This window comes from Leucoraja erinacea, chromosome 3 (assembly GCF_028641065.1).
Source record: "Leucoraja erinacea ecotype New England chromosome 3, Leri_hhj_1, whole genome shotgun sequence".
Taxonomy (NCBI): Eukaryota; Metazoa; Chordata; class Chondrichthyes; order Rajiformes; family Rajidae; genus Leucoraja; species Leucoraja erinaceus.
Window position 1 is genome coordinate 86,134,517 of NC_073379.1, and position 17,146 is coordinate 86,151,662.

At 45.1% G+C, this 17,146-nt stretch overlaps 1 protein-coding gene across 1 annotated transcript in view; it reads right to left on the reverse strand.

The window, feature by feature from the left end:
* The window catches only part of srfbp1 (serum response factor binding protein 1), a 233,218-nt gene that overhangs the window by 19,253 nt on the left and 196,819 nt on the right, over window positions 1-17,146 (reverse strand). The window contains exon 6 of the mRNA XM_055633138.1: window positions 13,841-13,922. Within this exon, the coding sequence (XP_055489113.1) occupies window positions 13,841-13,922 (82 nt within the window). The remainder of the gene's footprint in view (window positions 1-13,840; window positions 13,923-17,146) is intronic.

The window sequence follows — 17,146 nt, forward strand, 5'->3', positions numbered from 1 at the left end:
TGGCTAGCTTACCTTCGTACTTCATCTTTTCTGCCCGTATAGCCTTTTTAGTTACCTTCTGTTGTTCTTTAAAAGTTTCCCAATCCTCTGGCTTCACGCTCATCTTTGCTATGATATACCTCTTCTCTTTTAGTTTTATACTGTCCTTGACTTCTTTTGTCATCCACGGTCACCTCTTTGGAATGAAATTATCCTGCATCTTCTGGATTATTCACAGATATTCCTGCCATTGCTGTTCCACCATCATCCCTGCTAGGGTCCCTTTCCAGTCAACTTTGGCCAGCTCCTCCCTCATGCCTCCATAGTCCCCTTTGTTCAACTCCAATACCGACACTTCTGATTTTACCTTCTCCCTCTCAAATTGCAGATGAAAATGTATCATATGATGCTTACTACCTCCTAATGGTTCCTTTACCTTGAGTTCCCTTATCAAATCTAGTTCATTACACAAAACTAAATCCAGAATTGCCTTCTCCCTTGTAGGCTCCAGTACAAGCTGCTCTAAGAATCCATGTCAGAGGCATTCCACAAACTCCCTTTCTTGGGGTCCAGTACCAACCTGATTTTCCCAGTCTACCTGAATATGTTGAAATCTTCTATAAACACTGTAGCATTACCTTTGTTGCATGCCAACTTTAACTACTGATGCAACTTGCACCTTATATCCAGGCTACTGTTTAGGGGCCTATAGATAACAACCATTAGGGTATTTTTACCCAAACGATTTCTCAGTTCCATCCACAATGAGTACATCTTCTGATTCTATGTCACCCCTCGCAAAGGACTGAATTTCATTCCTTACCAACGAACTACCCCACCCACTGTCTGCCCACCTGTCTGTCTATTTGATCGGATGTATAACCCTGAATATTCAGTTCCCAGCTCCGATCCTCTTGCAACCATGTCTCTGTAATTCCCACAACACCTACCAATCTCAACTGAGCCTCAAGCTCATCCACTTTATTTCTTATACTTTGCGCATTCATATATAACACTTTAAATTCGGTATTCACCTCCCCTCTCACACCGGTCCCTATTTCACCTGACCTTATGCTCTTATCCCTTCTTGAACTTTCCTTTCCATTAATTTGGGTGCCTTTTGTAACTTTTCCTGTACTCTATTTCCCTTGAACTCCATCCTTATACTTTCAATTTGTCGACCCCTCCCCACCGCTATTTAGTTTAAACCCATCCGTGGTGTAGCACTAGCAAACCTGCCTGCCAGAATGTTGGTCCCCCTCCAATTCACCCTATCAATCCCCTTCATGATTTTCTACACCTCCGTAAGATCGTCCTAGCCTTCTGTGCTCCAAGTCCTAGCTTGCCCAATTTTTCCCGATAGCTCAGACCCTGGAATCTTGGCAACATCCTCGTAAATCTTCTCTGCGACATTCTGGACATTTATGGGTTGGGAGAATTAAAGAAACTCATTCAAAGATGCAACTGACAAAAGTTATTCCAAGTACTCAAGGCAGAACTTGGTATATTTACTGTATTCAGTTTGAAGCTCGCCACTAATTTGCATTTCTAGGTTAGTTTAGATGACGTGCTTGTTCATTTTTACTTTCAATTGCAGAGTTAAGCATTAGTATAATTTGAGTGACATAAATATATGATGCTAATGTCTCTTAGACTACATTGTTAGATTATCTATAACTCCAATTTACAGATTTCCATTAAAGATGCACAAACATTCTGCATTTTGAAAAAATGTTTTTCCTGTTGCTGCAAACATACTGTTCCATATTTTTATGATCGAAGAACTTGCAGTGTTTTTTTTAAATCTTGATAAAAACTGATTTTATACCACATGGAACGCTGTTTCACTCATGACAGTAACAATGCGAAAGCAGTCCAAAATTGCAAATCAATGGTCTACACCATTTTTCATTAATTGCTTTGCAGCAAAACCTATTAAAAAAACCGACTTTGATTTTCTTGTATAAATTAGCGTGTTGTATTTTGTAGTCAGTGTCCATGAAAGAACTTGATGGTCACTTTGCTAATAATTTGCCAGACTTTTAATGGGCTTTTAATGAAACCTTGACGTTGCACAACATAATGTCCTCTATATGAGATTGTGTTGCCTGGAGGCAGAGTAAGCAGCTGGGAGTCTCTTGAAACAATTAGATCAAATAATTCTCACTGGAACATGTCATGTTTAGTTAAGGAACACTAGATTAAATCATATTATGAAAGTAATACAAAATATTGAGATTAAGATATTGAAGGATAAAATAAATAGCCAGACTGGTCGGGGAGTGACCAGTCGGGGAGGGGCCTTGTCGAGGGAAGTGCCTTGTGAGAAAAGTGCGAATCTTTGGCTCAAGAGTCTTTGGCGAGGAGGCTGAGGAGAGGAGACTATGCCAAAAGTTGGGGAGCACTGGACACGGTGAAGACATGACGGGTAAGATGATTCAGTGTGATGTTTGCAGGATGTGGGAGGCCAGGGACACTGATGGTGCCTCTGGGCTGCTACAACGGTGGTAAGTGTGTCCAGGTTCAGCTCCTGAAGGACCGTGTTGGGGGCACTGGAGAAGCAACTTGATATCCTCAGGATCATCCGGGAAAACGAGAGTTTCCTGGACAGGACCAACAGTGAGGTTGTCTCGCCAGGGATACAGGAAGAACAAAGGTGGGTGACTGAGATAAAGGGGAGTAAACGTGGAGTGCAGGAGACCCAGGCAGCTGTGCCTAATAAAAACAGGTATGCCGTTGCGGTCCGGCTCCGCCCCCACTTCTACTCCCAGAGCGGGGCCAAGACAATTGTAGCTAGACACAAAATGCCGGAGTAACTCAGCGGCACCGGCAGCATTTCTGGAGAGAAGCAATGGGTGACGTTTCGGGTCAAGACCCTTCTTTTCAGACTGAAGAAGAGTCTCGAAACGTCACCCATTGCTTCGCTCCAGAGATGCTTCCGGTCCCGCTGAGTTACTCCAGCTTTGTGTCCATCTTCGAATGATGTCACGTGCTCCAGGCGGCTGGCGTACGTATGTAATCGCGCCCGACCTTCGCGGGACCGTCGTTGCTCAACGCGACCACGAGGTTGCGTCATTTGTGTTCCAAGGACACGTAAGTGGGACAGGCCCTTTAGGAAGAAGACTGAAAAGCAGGACTTCTAGGGCGGTTATCTCTGGATTGCTTCCAGTTTTTACATAGAGAGGGTGAATCTGTGGAATTCTCTGCCACAGAAGGTAGTTGAGGCCAGTTCATTGGCAATATTTAAGAGGGAGTTAGATGTGGCCCTTGGGCTAAAGGTATGGAGAGAAGGCAGGTATGGGATACTGAGTTGGATGATCAGCCATGATCACAATGAATGGCAGTGCAGGCTCGAAGGGCCGAATGGCCTACTTTTCTATGTTTCTAAGTACCTCGTGCTAGTGAGGGCAGGAACAGGGAAATAGGGGATCTGAATGTGTGGCTGGGGGGCTGGTGTAGGGAGCAAGGATTTAGCTTTTTAGACCACTGGGGTCTCTTCTGGGGTACGGATGACCTGTACAAAAGGAACGGGCTACACCTTAACTGGAGGGGTGGACCAACGTTCTGACAGGCAGGTTTGCTAGTGCTACACATGTGGGCTTAAGCTAAATCGTGGGGGGAGGGATTGACAAATTTGGAGTATAAAGATGGAGTTGAAGCGGAAGTCAGTACAGGAAAAATTACAATAGCCTCCTGAATTAATGGGAAGGAAAGATCGAGAAGGGATAAGAGAGTAAGGTCAGAGCCAATAGTGAGAAGGGAAGTGAATGCGAAGTCAAAATGTTTGCTATGAATGCGCGAAGTGTAAGAAATAAAGTGGACGAGCTTGAGGCTTAGTTGGAAATTAGCAAGTATGATCTTGTGGGAATTACAGAGAAATGGCTGCAAGAGGGCCAGGGCTGGGAACTGAGTACCTCCTTTCGAAAAGACAGACAGGTGGGCAGAGGGGGTGGGGTAGCTTTGTTCGTGAGGAATTAAATTCAGTCCCTTGCAAGGGGTGACATTGAAACAGGAGATGTGGAGTCAGTATGAATAGAACTAAGGAATTGTAAAAATATCCTAATGGCACATCTATAGGCCCCCAAACAGTAGCCTGGATATAGGGTACAAGTTGAATCAAGTGTTAAAATTGGCATGTCGTAAAGGTAATGCTACCATTGTTATGGGAGATTTCATCATGCAGGTAGACTGGGAAAATCAGGTTGGTATTGGTCCCCAAGAAAAGGAGTTTGTGGAGTGCCTCTGTGATGGATTCTTAGAGCAGCTTGTATTGGAGCCTACCAGGGAGAAGGCAATTCTGGATTTAGTGTTGTGTAATGAACCGGAATTGATACAGGAACTCGAGGTAAAGGAGCCATTAGTAGGTAGTGACCATAATATGATAAGTTTCAATCTACAATTTCAGAGGGAGAAGGGTAAATCGGAGGTGTCAGTATTACAGTTGAACAAAGGGGACTGTGGAACCATGAGGGAGGAGTTGGCCAAAGTTGACTGGAAAGATACCCTAGCAGGGATGACAATGGAACAACAATGGCAGGTATTTCTGGGAATAATACAGAAGGTGCAGGATCAGTTCATTCCAAAGAGGAAGAAAGATTCCAAGGGGAGCAAGGGGCGACCGTGGCTGACAAGGGAAGTCAGGGACAGTATAAAAATAAAGGACAAGAAGTATAACATTGCAAAGATGAGTAGGAAGCCAGAAGATTGGGCAACTTTTAAGAGCAACAGAAGATAACTAAAAAGGCAATATGGGGAGAAAAGATGAGACCGAAGGTATGCTAGCCAAGAATATAAAGGAATGTAAAAGCTTCTTTAGGTATGTGAAGAGGAAAAAAGTTAAGACCAAAGTTGGACACTTGAAGACTGAAAAAGGTGAATTTATCATGGGGAACAAGAAATGGCAGACCAGTTGAACAGGTACTTTGGATCCGTCTTCACTAAGGAGGACACAAACAATCTCCCTGATGCACTAGTGGCCAGAGTATCTAGGGTGATGGAGGAACTGAAGGAAATTCACATTAGACAGGTGTTGGGTAGACTAATGGTACACGAAGGCTGATAAATCCCCAGGGCCTGAAGGTCTTCATCCCAGGGTACTTAAGAAAGTGGCTTTACAAATTGTAGATGAATTAGTGATCATTTTCCAATGTTCTATAGATTCAGGATCAGTTCCTGTGGATTGGAGGGTAGCTAATGTTTCCCACTTTTTAAGAAAGGTGGGAGAGAGAAAACAGGAAATTATAGACCAGAGCTGCCAAGTTTTGTCGGAGTATTTCTGTATTCTACAGGGCTCGAAATTAGCGTTTGCCCGGGTGTCATTGACAACCCAAAGTGCCGCTGGGCAACCTAAACGCCGAGTCATTTTGCCCGGCTTGGCACGCAGATACTGGTTTATACCGATAGACACAAAAAACTGAAGTAAGTCCGCGGGTCAGGCAGCATCTCTGGAGAATAGGAATGTGAAGTTTTGTGTTGGTGGCGGCTGTATTGCGGGGCAAAGATACTAGGTGCGGCGTGACGAAGGGTCGGAGCGAATGACGGGCTCCGAACAGCGGCAGGATCGGCTGCACCGCCTCTTCCTCCCGCACCCCGCCCGGCGGAAGGAGGCCTCCCTCTCTCTCCCTCCCTCCCTCCTCCCGACCTCGGCGTGCGAGAGTTGTTGTTTTGTAAGCGCCGTTGGTGGATTTGCAAGCAGTGGCCGCTATCGCCCTGATAACGGCCGCTGCTTGCAAATCAGCCAACAGCCGCCGCCGACACGAAACGTCACGTTCCTATTCTCCAGGGATGCTGCCTGACCCGCGGAGTTACTCCAGTTTTTTGTGTCTATCGGTATAAACCAGTATCTGCGTGCCAAGCCGGGCAAAATGACTCGGCGTTTAGGTTGCCCGGCGGTACTTTGGGCGGTCAATGGCACCTGGGCAATTTCGAGCCCTGCTGACATCCCCCGTGCTCTCCCCTCACAATTTTACATACTCCAACCAACACGCACTAATTCACCTGCCTCAATCCATCCATTCCGCACCGATTGCCTTCTCAACCCTGTTCTAGTACCTGAAAATCAGTATTTTGCTGTTAATTTTTATGTGCGGTCATACCCATGTAAGTACAAGAATGTATAACTTTGCTACCAATTGACATTTCTTCTACGCATCTTACTTGACAGTGCATTCATTGCCATCTCTTTGTATACTGCTGTTTGAACCTTCCTGCTTTTAGCACCAGATGATGATGTGGAAGCCTCCCTCTCCCTCCCTCGCTCCCTCCGTCCTCTCTCTCTCCCTCCCTACCTCTTCATCCCCCCCCATCCCTACCGCCCTCTCTCCCTCCCGCCCTCTCTCCCTCCCCCCTCCCTCTTTCTCTTCACACTCCCTCTCTCTCCTCCTCCCTCTCTCCTCCTTCCTTTTTTTCTCCCTCCCTCTCTTCCTCCCGCCCTCTCTCCTTGTCCCTCTCTCCCTCCCTCCTTCTCCCTCTCTCCCTCCCCTCTCCATCCTCTCCACCTTTCCCTCTCTCCACCCCTCACTCTCCCCACCCCTCACTCTCTCCCCCTTGAGCCCACCCACCGTTCTGTAAAATCAAGGCCAATCCCAATGTAACTGCAATCCCACTGGTAACCTTTCACCACTAGGCTTATCCAGAATTCTACCACTGCCTGAAAAATAATCAAAGACGCAAAGAGAATTCGAAAGACTCATTGTTGTACGAGAATTTTCCTGAACAGTCTGTGACCCATAGCGCTGTAGCCATAGCGCTATATTTGTACAGCCCATAGCGCTATATTTAGATCCCTGACAGCGCTCTGTTTAAACCTTGAGCGGGACAGGCAGCGACTCGGGAGAGAAGGAATGGGTGATGTTTCTGGTCGAGACCCTTCTTCAGAGTGAACTTAACACCGTATTTAAAATCCGTATTTAACAACACAAAATCGTACATCAGTGTTCTAATCGCATTTCCGTACAAAATACGGAAAATCCGTACTATTTGGCAGCTATGATAAACCAGTTAGCCCGATATCAGTGGTGGGGAAGAAGCTGGAGTCAATTATAAAAGATGAAATAGCGGCACATTTGGGTAGCAGTAGCAGAATCGGTCCGAGTCAGCATGGAGTTACGAAGGAAAAATCATGCTTGACTCATCTTATGGAATTTTTTGAGGATGTAACTAGGAAAATGGTCAAGGGAGAGTAAGTAGATGTAGTGTACCTGGAGTTTCAGAAAGCATTTGATAAGGTCCCACAAAGGAGATTTGTGGGCAAAATTAGAGCACATGGTATAGGGGGTAGAGTGCTGACATGGATAGAGAATTGGTTGGCAGACAGGAAACAAAGAGTAGGGATTAATGGGTCCCTTTCAGAATGGCAGGCAGTGAATAGTGGGGTACCGCAAGGCTCGGTGCTGGGACCGCAGCTATCTACAATATACATTATTGATTTAGATGAAGGGATTAAAAGTAACATTAGCATATTTGCAGATGACACAAAGCTGGGTGGCAGTGTGAACTGTGAAGAGGATGCAGGATGACTTAGACAGGTTGGGTGAGTGGGCAGATGCATGGCATTAATGTGGATAAATGTGAGGTTATCCACTTTAGTGGCAAAACCAGGAAGGCAGATTATTTTCTAAATAGAGTCAAGTTGGGAAAAGGGGAAGTACAACGGGATCTGGGTGTCCTTGTTCATCATTCAATGAAAGTAAGCATGCAGCAGGCAAGTGCTTACCCTGACTAAAATTATAAAATGGTAATTATTAAATATAAATAGTAAAGGCACGGGAGAATTATGCCTTCCTAAGAGATCGATCCCTTAGGTCAGCATAATTCTCCCGTGCCTTTCATCCGCAATACATGTAACACGTGAAAGTATGTGCAACTCACGTGCCGTCGACGCTGCTTCAAGCCTTCAATGACAATGGTCTATAAAGGCAGCTGAAATTCTGCCTTTGCACCGTGGACTGCGTGCATGTGCTGCGCAGCGCAAGTTTCTTGGCGGGTTTTTCAAACATGGATTGTCATTATCTTAAGAGTATCTTAAGAATCAAAGAGAAGAATGGAGTTCGTGTACAAATAATGTGGTAAGTAAATTTCTTTGAGCTATATGTTTTTAAATAACTTTATTAAGAGATAAGGCTTTTGAAGACAAATTACTTTATAAAAGTTGAGTGACTGCCTACCGGAGAGGAGAACAATCTGTGCATGCGCGGTTGTCAAGATTTTTTAAAAGCCGACTGACTGCCAACCCTGAGTAATTACTCACGGCACGTGCGTGGCATGCAGGTACAGCAGGCAGTGAAGAAAACAAATGGCATGTTGACCTTCATAACAAGAGGAGTTGAGTATAGGAGCCAAGAGGTCCTTCTGCAGTTGTACAGGGCCCTAGTGAGACCACACCTGGAGTACTGTGTGCAGTTTTGGTTTCCCAATTTGAGGAAGGTCATTCTTGCTATTGAGGGAGTACAGCGTAGGTTTACCAGGTTAATTCCCGGGATGGCGGGACTGTCATATGTTGATAGAATGGAGTGGCTGGGCTTGTATGCTCTGGAATTTAGAAGGATGAGAGGGAATCTTAGTGAAACATATAAGATTATTAAGGTTTTGACATTCTAGAGGCGGGAAACATGTTCCCGATGTTGGGGGAGTCCAGAACCAGGGGCCACAGTTTAAGAATAAGGCGAAAGCCATTTAGAACGGAGATAAGCAAAACGTTTATCACTCAGAGAGTTGTGAGTGTGGAATTCTCTGCCTCAGAGGGCGGTGTTGGCTGGTTCTCTGGATGCTTTCTAGAGAGAGCTGGACAGAGCTCTTAAAGATAGCGTAGTCAAGGGATATGGGGAGAAGGCAGGAACGGGGTACTGATTGTGGATGATCAGCCATGATCACATTGAATGGCTCGAAGGGCCGAATGGCCTACTCCTGCACCTATTGTCTGTAAAGAATTCTTCCAGACATCTCCAAAATTAATTTTTGAAGTTTAGATACTCCACAATGTAAAACTAAATTTTCATAAAGAGAGTTGTTCGGCAATAATTGCACTATTTAAAATTCACATGTCAAAATGCACCAGCCCTAACCTTTGCTGCAATCCTGCCATTCTATAGGTAGCACTACCAAGTCCATTGGTGAGGTGGTGTTACAGAACAGGCCTCCAGCACGGCAGGATACAAGTTATCCATTCTCAGTACGGTAACTTGGACACCAATGAATGAATCCAAATGATGAACTTAGTATAAATGTCTGCATTAACGGTATTTGTGCTTAGCAGAATACAAACATCTGCATTGAGCATAGCAGTGTTTAACAAAGTACAAATGTCTACATTGAGGGCAGCAGTATTTAACAGAATACAATCACCTGCATTGAGAGTTGCAGGCTTAACAGAATACAGACATCTCCAGTGAGGGCAGCACCGCTTACCAAAAGTACATCTGCATTTAAGTGCTGAAGTCAGGAGCTTGGTGTCTACCCTCAATGCAATGCAATTTAAGCACTGCTACTCCTGCATACAATTTGTGGGGATGGAGTTAACAGATTGCTTCAATGTTATATCTTGCACTAAATATTGAACCCTTTATTTGTACACTGTGGACAGCTTGATTGTATAGTCTTTTCATAAAACTGGATAGAGCGCAAACAAAAGCTTTTGACGGTACCTAGGTACACGTGACAATAAACTAAACTAAACTAAAATGATTTTTTAAAAACAGCCAGTCAACTGTTAACTTAAGATAATCTTACATGAATGAAGTCATCCCTGACAGTAAAAAATGTGCAATAAACTACAATAATCTGACTTTTCCAGAAATCCCCACATTTTGGTATCTGGCTCACAAGGTAATATATGCCACTCCATTCCCACTAACTGAGACGCCATTCTCTCCTCCGCTCACCCAGATACTAGTTCCTGTGCTCCCTTTCCACTCAACCAGGTCCCAGCTCCCGCACTCCCTTCCACTCACTGAGTCCCAAGTTCCAGCATTCCCTTTCATATTTATTTGGTTCATTGGAAATTTTATCAGATTATGCAGCAACTAAAGAAAATGAATTAAAGGTATTGAAGTATTAATAGAAATAACCAATGGCTGTCCACAGTTTGAAGAAGGATCTCCAACCATAACGTTGCATGTCAATTTCCTTGCCTGACTGTTCTTAGCACAGCATATTTAATAATAATAATAATAATAATAATAATAAAAACTTTATTGATCCCCTCAATGAAATTCAGATGTCCAGAAGCCCCCAACCAACAAACCCACAGATTCAAAATGAACGCAGACAGAAAATACATAGAATACACTGTGGACACGACCTGAGAGCAATAAATACTTAAAAAGACCAATAATTAACAATTAAAAATTAAAAATTGCAAAAATGCATCCCCCTACAGACTAGCAGTCCGAATTATAAAATCTAATGGCTGCAGGGGTGAAGGATCTCCTGAACCGCTCCGTTCTACAGCGCAGGGAGAGGAGCCGGTTGTTGTTCCGAGTGCTTTTTTGACTCTCCAGAATTACATGGAGGGGATGCCCGGGGTTTTTCAGGATGACCTGCACCTTGTGCCTCATACGCCTCTCAAGCACATCTATCCCAGAGTCTACTCTCCCCTCCAGCACTGAGCTAGCTCGTTTAACCAGTTTGTCCAGCTTCTTGTTGTTTTTTTCACTAATGCTGTTGCCCCAGCAGACAACAGCGTAGAAAATAACACTTGCAACCACAGTGTTATAAAACATGTGCAGCATGTCATTACACACATTGAAGGATTTGAGCCTTCTGAGGAAAAAGAGTCTGCTCTGGCCTTTTTTGTAGAGGGAGTCAGAGTTGACAGACCAGTCCAGTTTGTTATCCAGGTGCACTCCAAGGTATTTATATGTCTGCACCACCTCAATGTCAGCCCCAGCAGCGTTGACCGGCTGAAGGGGGAGCTTGGACCTGCCAAAGTTAACCACCATCTCTTTAGTCTTAGTTGTGTTCAGGATGAGACAGTTCTCTTCACTCCAGGCACAAAAGGAACTGGTCAAATTCCTGTAATCCTCCTCCTGCCCGTTCCTTACACATGCCACAATCGCTGTATCATCTGAATATTTCTGGACGTGGCATGTCAGACTTATAGTTAAAGTCTGCTGTATACAGGGTGAAGAGGAATGGGGCCAGAACCGTTCCCTGTGGGGCTCCAACATTGCACACCAATGTGCCAGAGACACTGTTCCCCAGCTTGAAAAACTGTGGTCGACCCGTCAGGTAGTCGTATATCCAGGAGATAAATGTGGAATCCACCCCCATCTTCTCAAGCTTGTCATTCAGAATCAGGGGTTGGATGGTGTTGAACGCACTTGAGAAGTCGAAGAACATAATCCTCACACACCCACTGGGTTTGTCCAAAAAGGAGTAAATCCGGTGCAGCATGTAGAGGACTGCGTCATCCACCCCAATGTTCTCCTGGTATGCAAACTGTAGTGGGTCGAGTGCGTGCTGGACTTGTGGTCTCAGGAGACGAATGAGTAGCCACTCCATTGTTTTCATGATATGGGATGTAAGGGCCACCGGTCTGTAGTTGTTGATCTCGGTCGGCCGCCCTGCTTTGGGAACCGGCACGGGACATGATGTTTTCCACAGACCTGGTACCCTCCCTAACTGGAGACTCAGGTTGAAAATGGTCTGGAGAGGCTCCGCCAGCTGAGCTGCAGTCTTTTAGTAGCCTGGGACATACACCATCAGGGCCAGCTGCTTTACCAGGGCACACGCAGCCTCCTCAACTCAGCTCTCACCTTGTCCACCGTGAAGAACAGTTGAGGAGATCCCGGCATAGGAGGTGCTGCAGCTGTGGTGCTGGGGGGGGCTGCCTCATGGCGGTGATGGTGGTGGAGAGGCTGCACCTGCAGAGGTGGGAGGGGATACCAGATCAAACCTGTTATAGAACAGGTTGGCCTTGTCCATGTCTCCCGACGGCTGGCTTCTCTTCTACTTGAAGCCAATATGGTCTTCATTCCTCTCCACGCCTCTTTGATGCTGTTGTGCTGCAGTTTCCTCTCCAGCTTCCTTTTATAGTCCCCTTTTGCCTGCTTCATGCTCCTTTTCAAGTGGTGCTGTACCCTCTTGATTTTTTCCCGATCACCAACCTTGAAAGCTTCCTTTTTCTCGTTTAGGAGGCTCTTGATGATCCAAGGCTTGTTGTTGGGAAAGCAACAAACAGTTCTTACTGGCACAACAACATCCTTGCAGAAGTTGATGTAGTCCGTTGTGTATCCAGCCATCCTGTCGATGTCCATAATGCTGTTGAATTCATGTGACTCCATCAGTATGTCCCAGTCTGTGCATTGAAAGCAGGCCCTCAGTGATTCACTGGCCTCTGGTGTCCACTTTCTAAAAGACCGGGTGGTTGTAGGCTGACTCAGTACACAGGGTTTGTAAAAAGGCCTTAGATAAACCAGGTTGTAATCTGATTTGCCAAGCGGTGGAAAGGCTAAGACACTATAGGCCTCCTTGACATTGATATAGCACAAGTGTCTTATTGTGCCTTGTGGGACAGTCAACATACTGTGAGAAGCCCGACAAGTGGGGGCTGATGTTCACATGATTGAAGTCCCCTGATAAGGCAATGAGTACGTCCGGGTGTCGGGTCTGTAATCTCGCGACAGTCTCTTGGATGATGTCACATGCGACTACAGGCTCCGCTCGAGGAAGAATGTAAACAATAATGGCGACGATGTGGGAGAATTCCCTCGGTACATAATAAGGTCTCAGTCCAACTGCCAGGAGCTCAATATCCCGACAACAGATCTTATCTTTCACAGTTATGTGACCTGGATTACACCATCTATTGTTCACATGTTGCTAAATTATCAACCACTGCACTAAAACAGATTATATCAGATTATATCTGGTCTTGTTCCACTTGAGCTAGGATTTTTGATTAAAGCTAATTCAAATATATAAAATCACATAATCATTTTTTCAGCATGTTTCAGAGATCCCAAATTACTTTCCAGCCCATTTAGTGGCCGTTGCAATGTAGGAAACATTCAGAAATTTCACAAACTTTACTGTAATATGCAACACATATGTTTTTACCAGCCTGATGAATGATATTAAGATATAAACTACAAAGTCTATATTTTTAATACTTTTTACAGAGCATGCACCAGCTGCAGAATGAAATGTTAAAAGTTTGTAACTGAAAATGCTCAGAGATGTAAGAGAAGAGTCAAGAGTCAAGAGTCAAGAGTCAATTTAATTGTCCGGAAGAGACCCAAACTGTAATTAGTACAGGTTTCAGAGGTTATGGGGAGAAACCTGGAGATTGGGGTTAAGATATAGATCAGCCATGATTGAATGGCAGAGTAGACTTGATGAGACGAATGGCCAAATTCTACTCCTATCTCTTATGATCAAACTGATTCTAGCTGTAATTTTGATTAATACTTTTGAAAAGCATGGCCATAAAACAAAACAAAAATAATGTATTTCAGCATTCAATGACACCCCACTCAGGTTTCTCCCTTGGGTTCTTCTCCCCATAAGTTCCATCATGGTTAATATACAATGTGGGAGTTCAGAATCTTGCTTAATGTCTTCAAATTCATGAATCCAAATGGTGAATTTTTGTTCAAAATTTTAGTTTATCGTGGCTGTCAAAAATTGTAGTTTTTTTTTAAAGGTTTAACTTCTAAACATACTATCTATCAATGGACTGAGCAAACTTGTTTCACAGGTAGCAACATGCAGGGTCATGAATACAGAGGTTTCTTCATTAAAGGACACAGGGTACTGGAGCAACTCAGCGAGTACTGAAGCACTCTGGAGAACATGGATTGGTGATGTTTTGGGTCAAACCCTTTCTTCATTACTTCTAGTTTTACATTAATTTTTAATTTACCTTTAATAGCTGTGATTTTTTTGCACACGAGTGGATGTGATGCGATCCTTGCAATAGCTCGTTCCTCTGTTGTGGAGTTTGGCTGCATGTTCAAAGGACAAAAAAAATGATTAATACACAATTAATATTGAAGAGATTAGTCATGCAGCACAAACAGGTTTAGAACCATATATATTTTGTAATAAAGCCCCTTCGTAACAACATCTCACTCCTCTGCAGCAAACAACATAAAGAAAACCTTTGCTTAATCAGTGTATATTTTTGCTTAATCAGTGACTGCCTCAGACATAGAACTATCTTAAGGAGTTGACTACATATATGGAAATCAATCAATCAATCAATCAATCAATCAACCTTTATTGTCATCTTGCAAGCAACAGTTGTACAGTGCAAAATGAAAAGACGTTTCCCAGGGAATACCAGAGCATCGCACATGAAATTTAAAACATTCCACACATAATAACACTAAAAACAATCCAGTCCCTGATGATGGAACAGTATAAATAGTTAAAAGCAGGTAAAACAACAATGTTAAAATACAGTAAAACCAATCATAAAAATGTCCCACCACTGTTGCGTCATCCGCGAATTTTATGATCTTATTGTCCCTGAATCTGGCAGCACAGTCATGTGTGAGCAATGTGTACAACAGCGGGCTGAGGACACAGCCTTGAGGGGAGCCGGTGCTCAGCGTGATCGAGCCTGAAGTGTTCTTGCCAACACGGACTGACTGCAGTCTCTCTGTCAGAAAGTCCAAGATCCAGTGACACAGGGTGGTGTTGAGGCCCAGCAGGGTTAGTTTCTCCACAAGTCTCTGTGGGATGATGGTGTTAAACGCTGAGCTGAAGTCAATGTACAGGATTCTGGCGTATGTGTTTTTGTTTTCCAGATGCGTGAGTACTGTGTGCAGCGTGGTAGAGATGGCATCCTCCGTAGAACGGTTGGGGCAATAGGCAAACTGGATGGGGTCTAACGATGAGGGGAGGCTGGCAGTAATGTGGGGTTTCACCAGGCGTTCAAAACACTTCATTATTATTGGGGTCAGGGCGACAGGGCGGTAGTCATTGAGGCAGGCAATAACTGGTTTCTTCGCTATTGAGATTATTGTGGAAGTTTTGAGGCATGTGGGGACAATGGCTTGACTAAGGGAGATGTTAAAGATGTCTGTTAGCACATCTGCTAACTCCTCAGCACATTCCTTGAGCACACATCCTGGGATGTTGTCGGGTCCAATTGCTTTCCACGGGTTGACCTTAGAGAGGATTCTCCGTGTGTCCATTGTGTCTATGGTCAGGACTGGCTGGTCGGTTTGTAAGCAGGGGCTGGCTCTCCCCTTGGGTGTGGTGTTTGCTGCATCAAAACATGCAAAGAAGTTGTTCAGTTCATCTGGGAGAGAAGTGTCCGTGTCGGTTACCTGCTGCCTTGCCTTGTACTCTGTCAGTGTTTGGATTCCCTTCCACATCCTCCTGGTGTCTCCTGTGTCACAGAGGTGTCCCTGGATTTTCCCCGCGTAGGCACGTTTCGTTACCCTGATTCCTTTTTCCAGTGCAGTCCTGGTAGATCGAAGAGCGGCTGTGTTACCGGCTCTGTAGGCTGCATCACGAGCCCTCAGCAGTGCGCGCACCTCTGCGGTCATCCATGGCTTTTCATTTCCAAGTGCAGTGAAGGTTTTCATGATAGTGACATCCTCGGTGCACTTGGCAATGTAGCTGGTTACAGTCTCTGCGTACTCCTCGATGTTGATGAGGTCATCATAGGATGCTGCTGTCCTGAACACATCCCAGTCAGTGTGCAGGAAGCATTCCTGCAGTGCTGAGGCTGCTCCCTCGGGCCAGACCCTGGTGTGTTTTCTCTCCGCTCTGACTTGTTTTTGCAGAGGTCTGTAGGCTGGTGTTAAAAACACTGAAATGTGGTCAGAGTGGCCCAGGTGAGGGCGTGGGGCTGCCTTGTAAGCCTCTGGGGTGTTGGTGTAAACCAGTGGTTCCCAACCTTTTTTTGGCCATGCCCCACCTAATCACCTCTAAAATCCAGATGCCCCCCCCTTGCTTTCCCTTGATAGAAAACGGAGGAAATAGATATTATAAGGGTAACGTAGCAAAAGCTCTTTGAATCACATTTCTAAATCCAATTCAATAAATAAGGTTCTCCCATGACCTCGCGCGCTTCGTGCGACGTGCATGAAGAGCGATGGCGCGGTGATTATGTAATAACTACACAATAAAGACCTTTTTTACCCCAAAAAAATTATTTACTCAAAATAACATCTGAAACATAAACTACATATGTTTACCTGATGGAAAATCCAAAAAAATAAAAATCGAAAATTTGGACCCAGACCTCCTCAGTCGCGCTCAATTGCCCCCCTTAAAAATCAAATTGCCCCCCTGTGGGGCGTACGCCCCACGTTGGGAACCACTGGTGTAAACCAAGTCCAAGATGTTCTCTCCCCTGGTCTCAAAATCCACATATTGCTTGAATTTTGGGAGCACAGTCTTAAGGCTGGTGTGATTAAAATCCCCGGCCACCACAATGAAGCTATCAGGATATTTGGTCTGGAACTCACTGACAGCGTCATGCAGGGCTCCCAGTGCTTCGTTGGCCTTAGAATTTACATTAGCACTTGGAGCAACATATACAGCCACAACAAAAACAACGGAGAATTCCCTCGGCAGATAGAAAGGCCGACATTTCACGATGAGGAATTCTATCAGCGGAGAGCAGTGTTTCCCGGCTATCTTAGCGTTCACACACCAGTCCTTGTTTATGTACAAGCACAGGCCTCCACCTCGGCTCTTACCAGAGCTAGCTGCCTCTCTGTCTGCACGGAACAATGTCATTCCCTCCAGCTGTATCGCCGTGTCCGGGATGTTACCGTGGAGCCATGATTCCGTGAAAACAACCACACGGCAGTCTCTTATATCCCTGTATGTTGTTTTGAGAAGACGCAGTTCGTCAAGTTTGTTGTCCAGGGAGCGGACATTAGAGAGGAGAAGCGAGGGCACTGTTGGTCGGGTGGGGTTAGCTGTTAGCCTAGCGTGAATGCCTGCTCTTTTCCCCCCGTCTCCGCCTCGTGTAAGACCCTGCTCTTTTACCCCGTTTCTGCCTCCTCTCACACCGCTTGCGCCTCCTCCTCCTCTCCCGCCTCCTCTCTCCGGTCGTATTCATATCTGCGGCCGATATGTTTGGCTTCGCAGCCGGTAATAGTAGTCCATAGCGGCGTATTTGGTCTAAATCGCACCAAAACCCGCCCGTATTACTACCGCCCCGTATTACTACGCGCCCTTTTGCCCCGATGTTTAGGAGCAT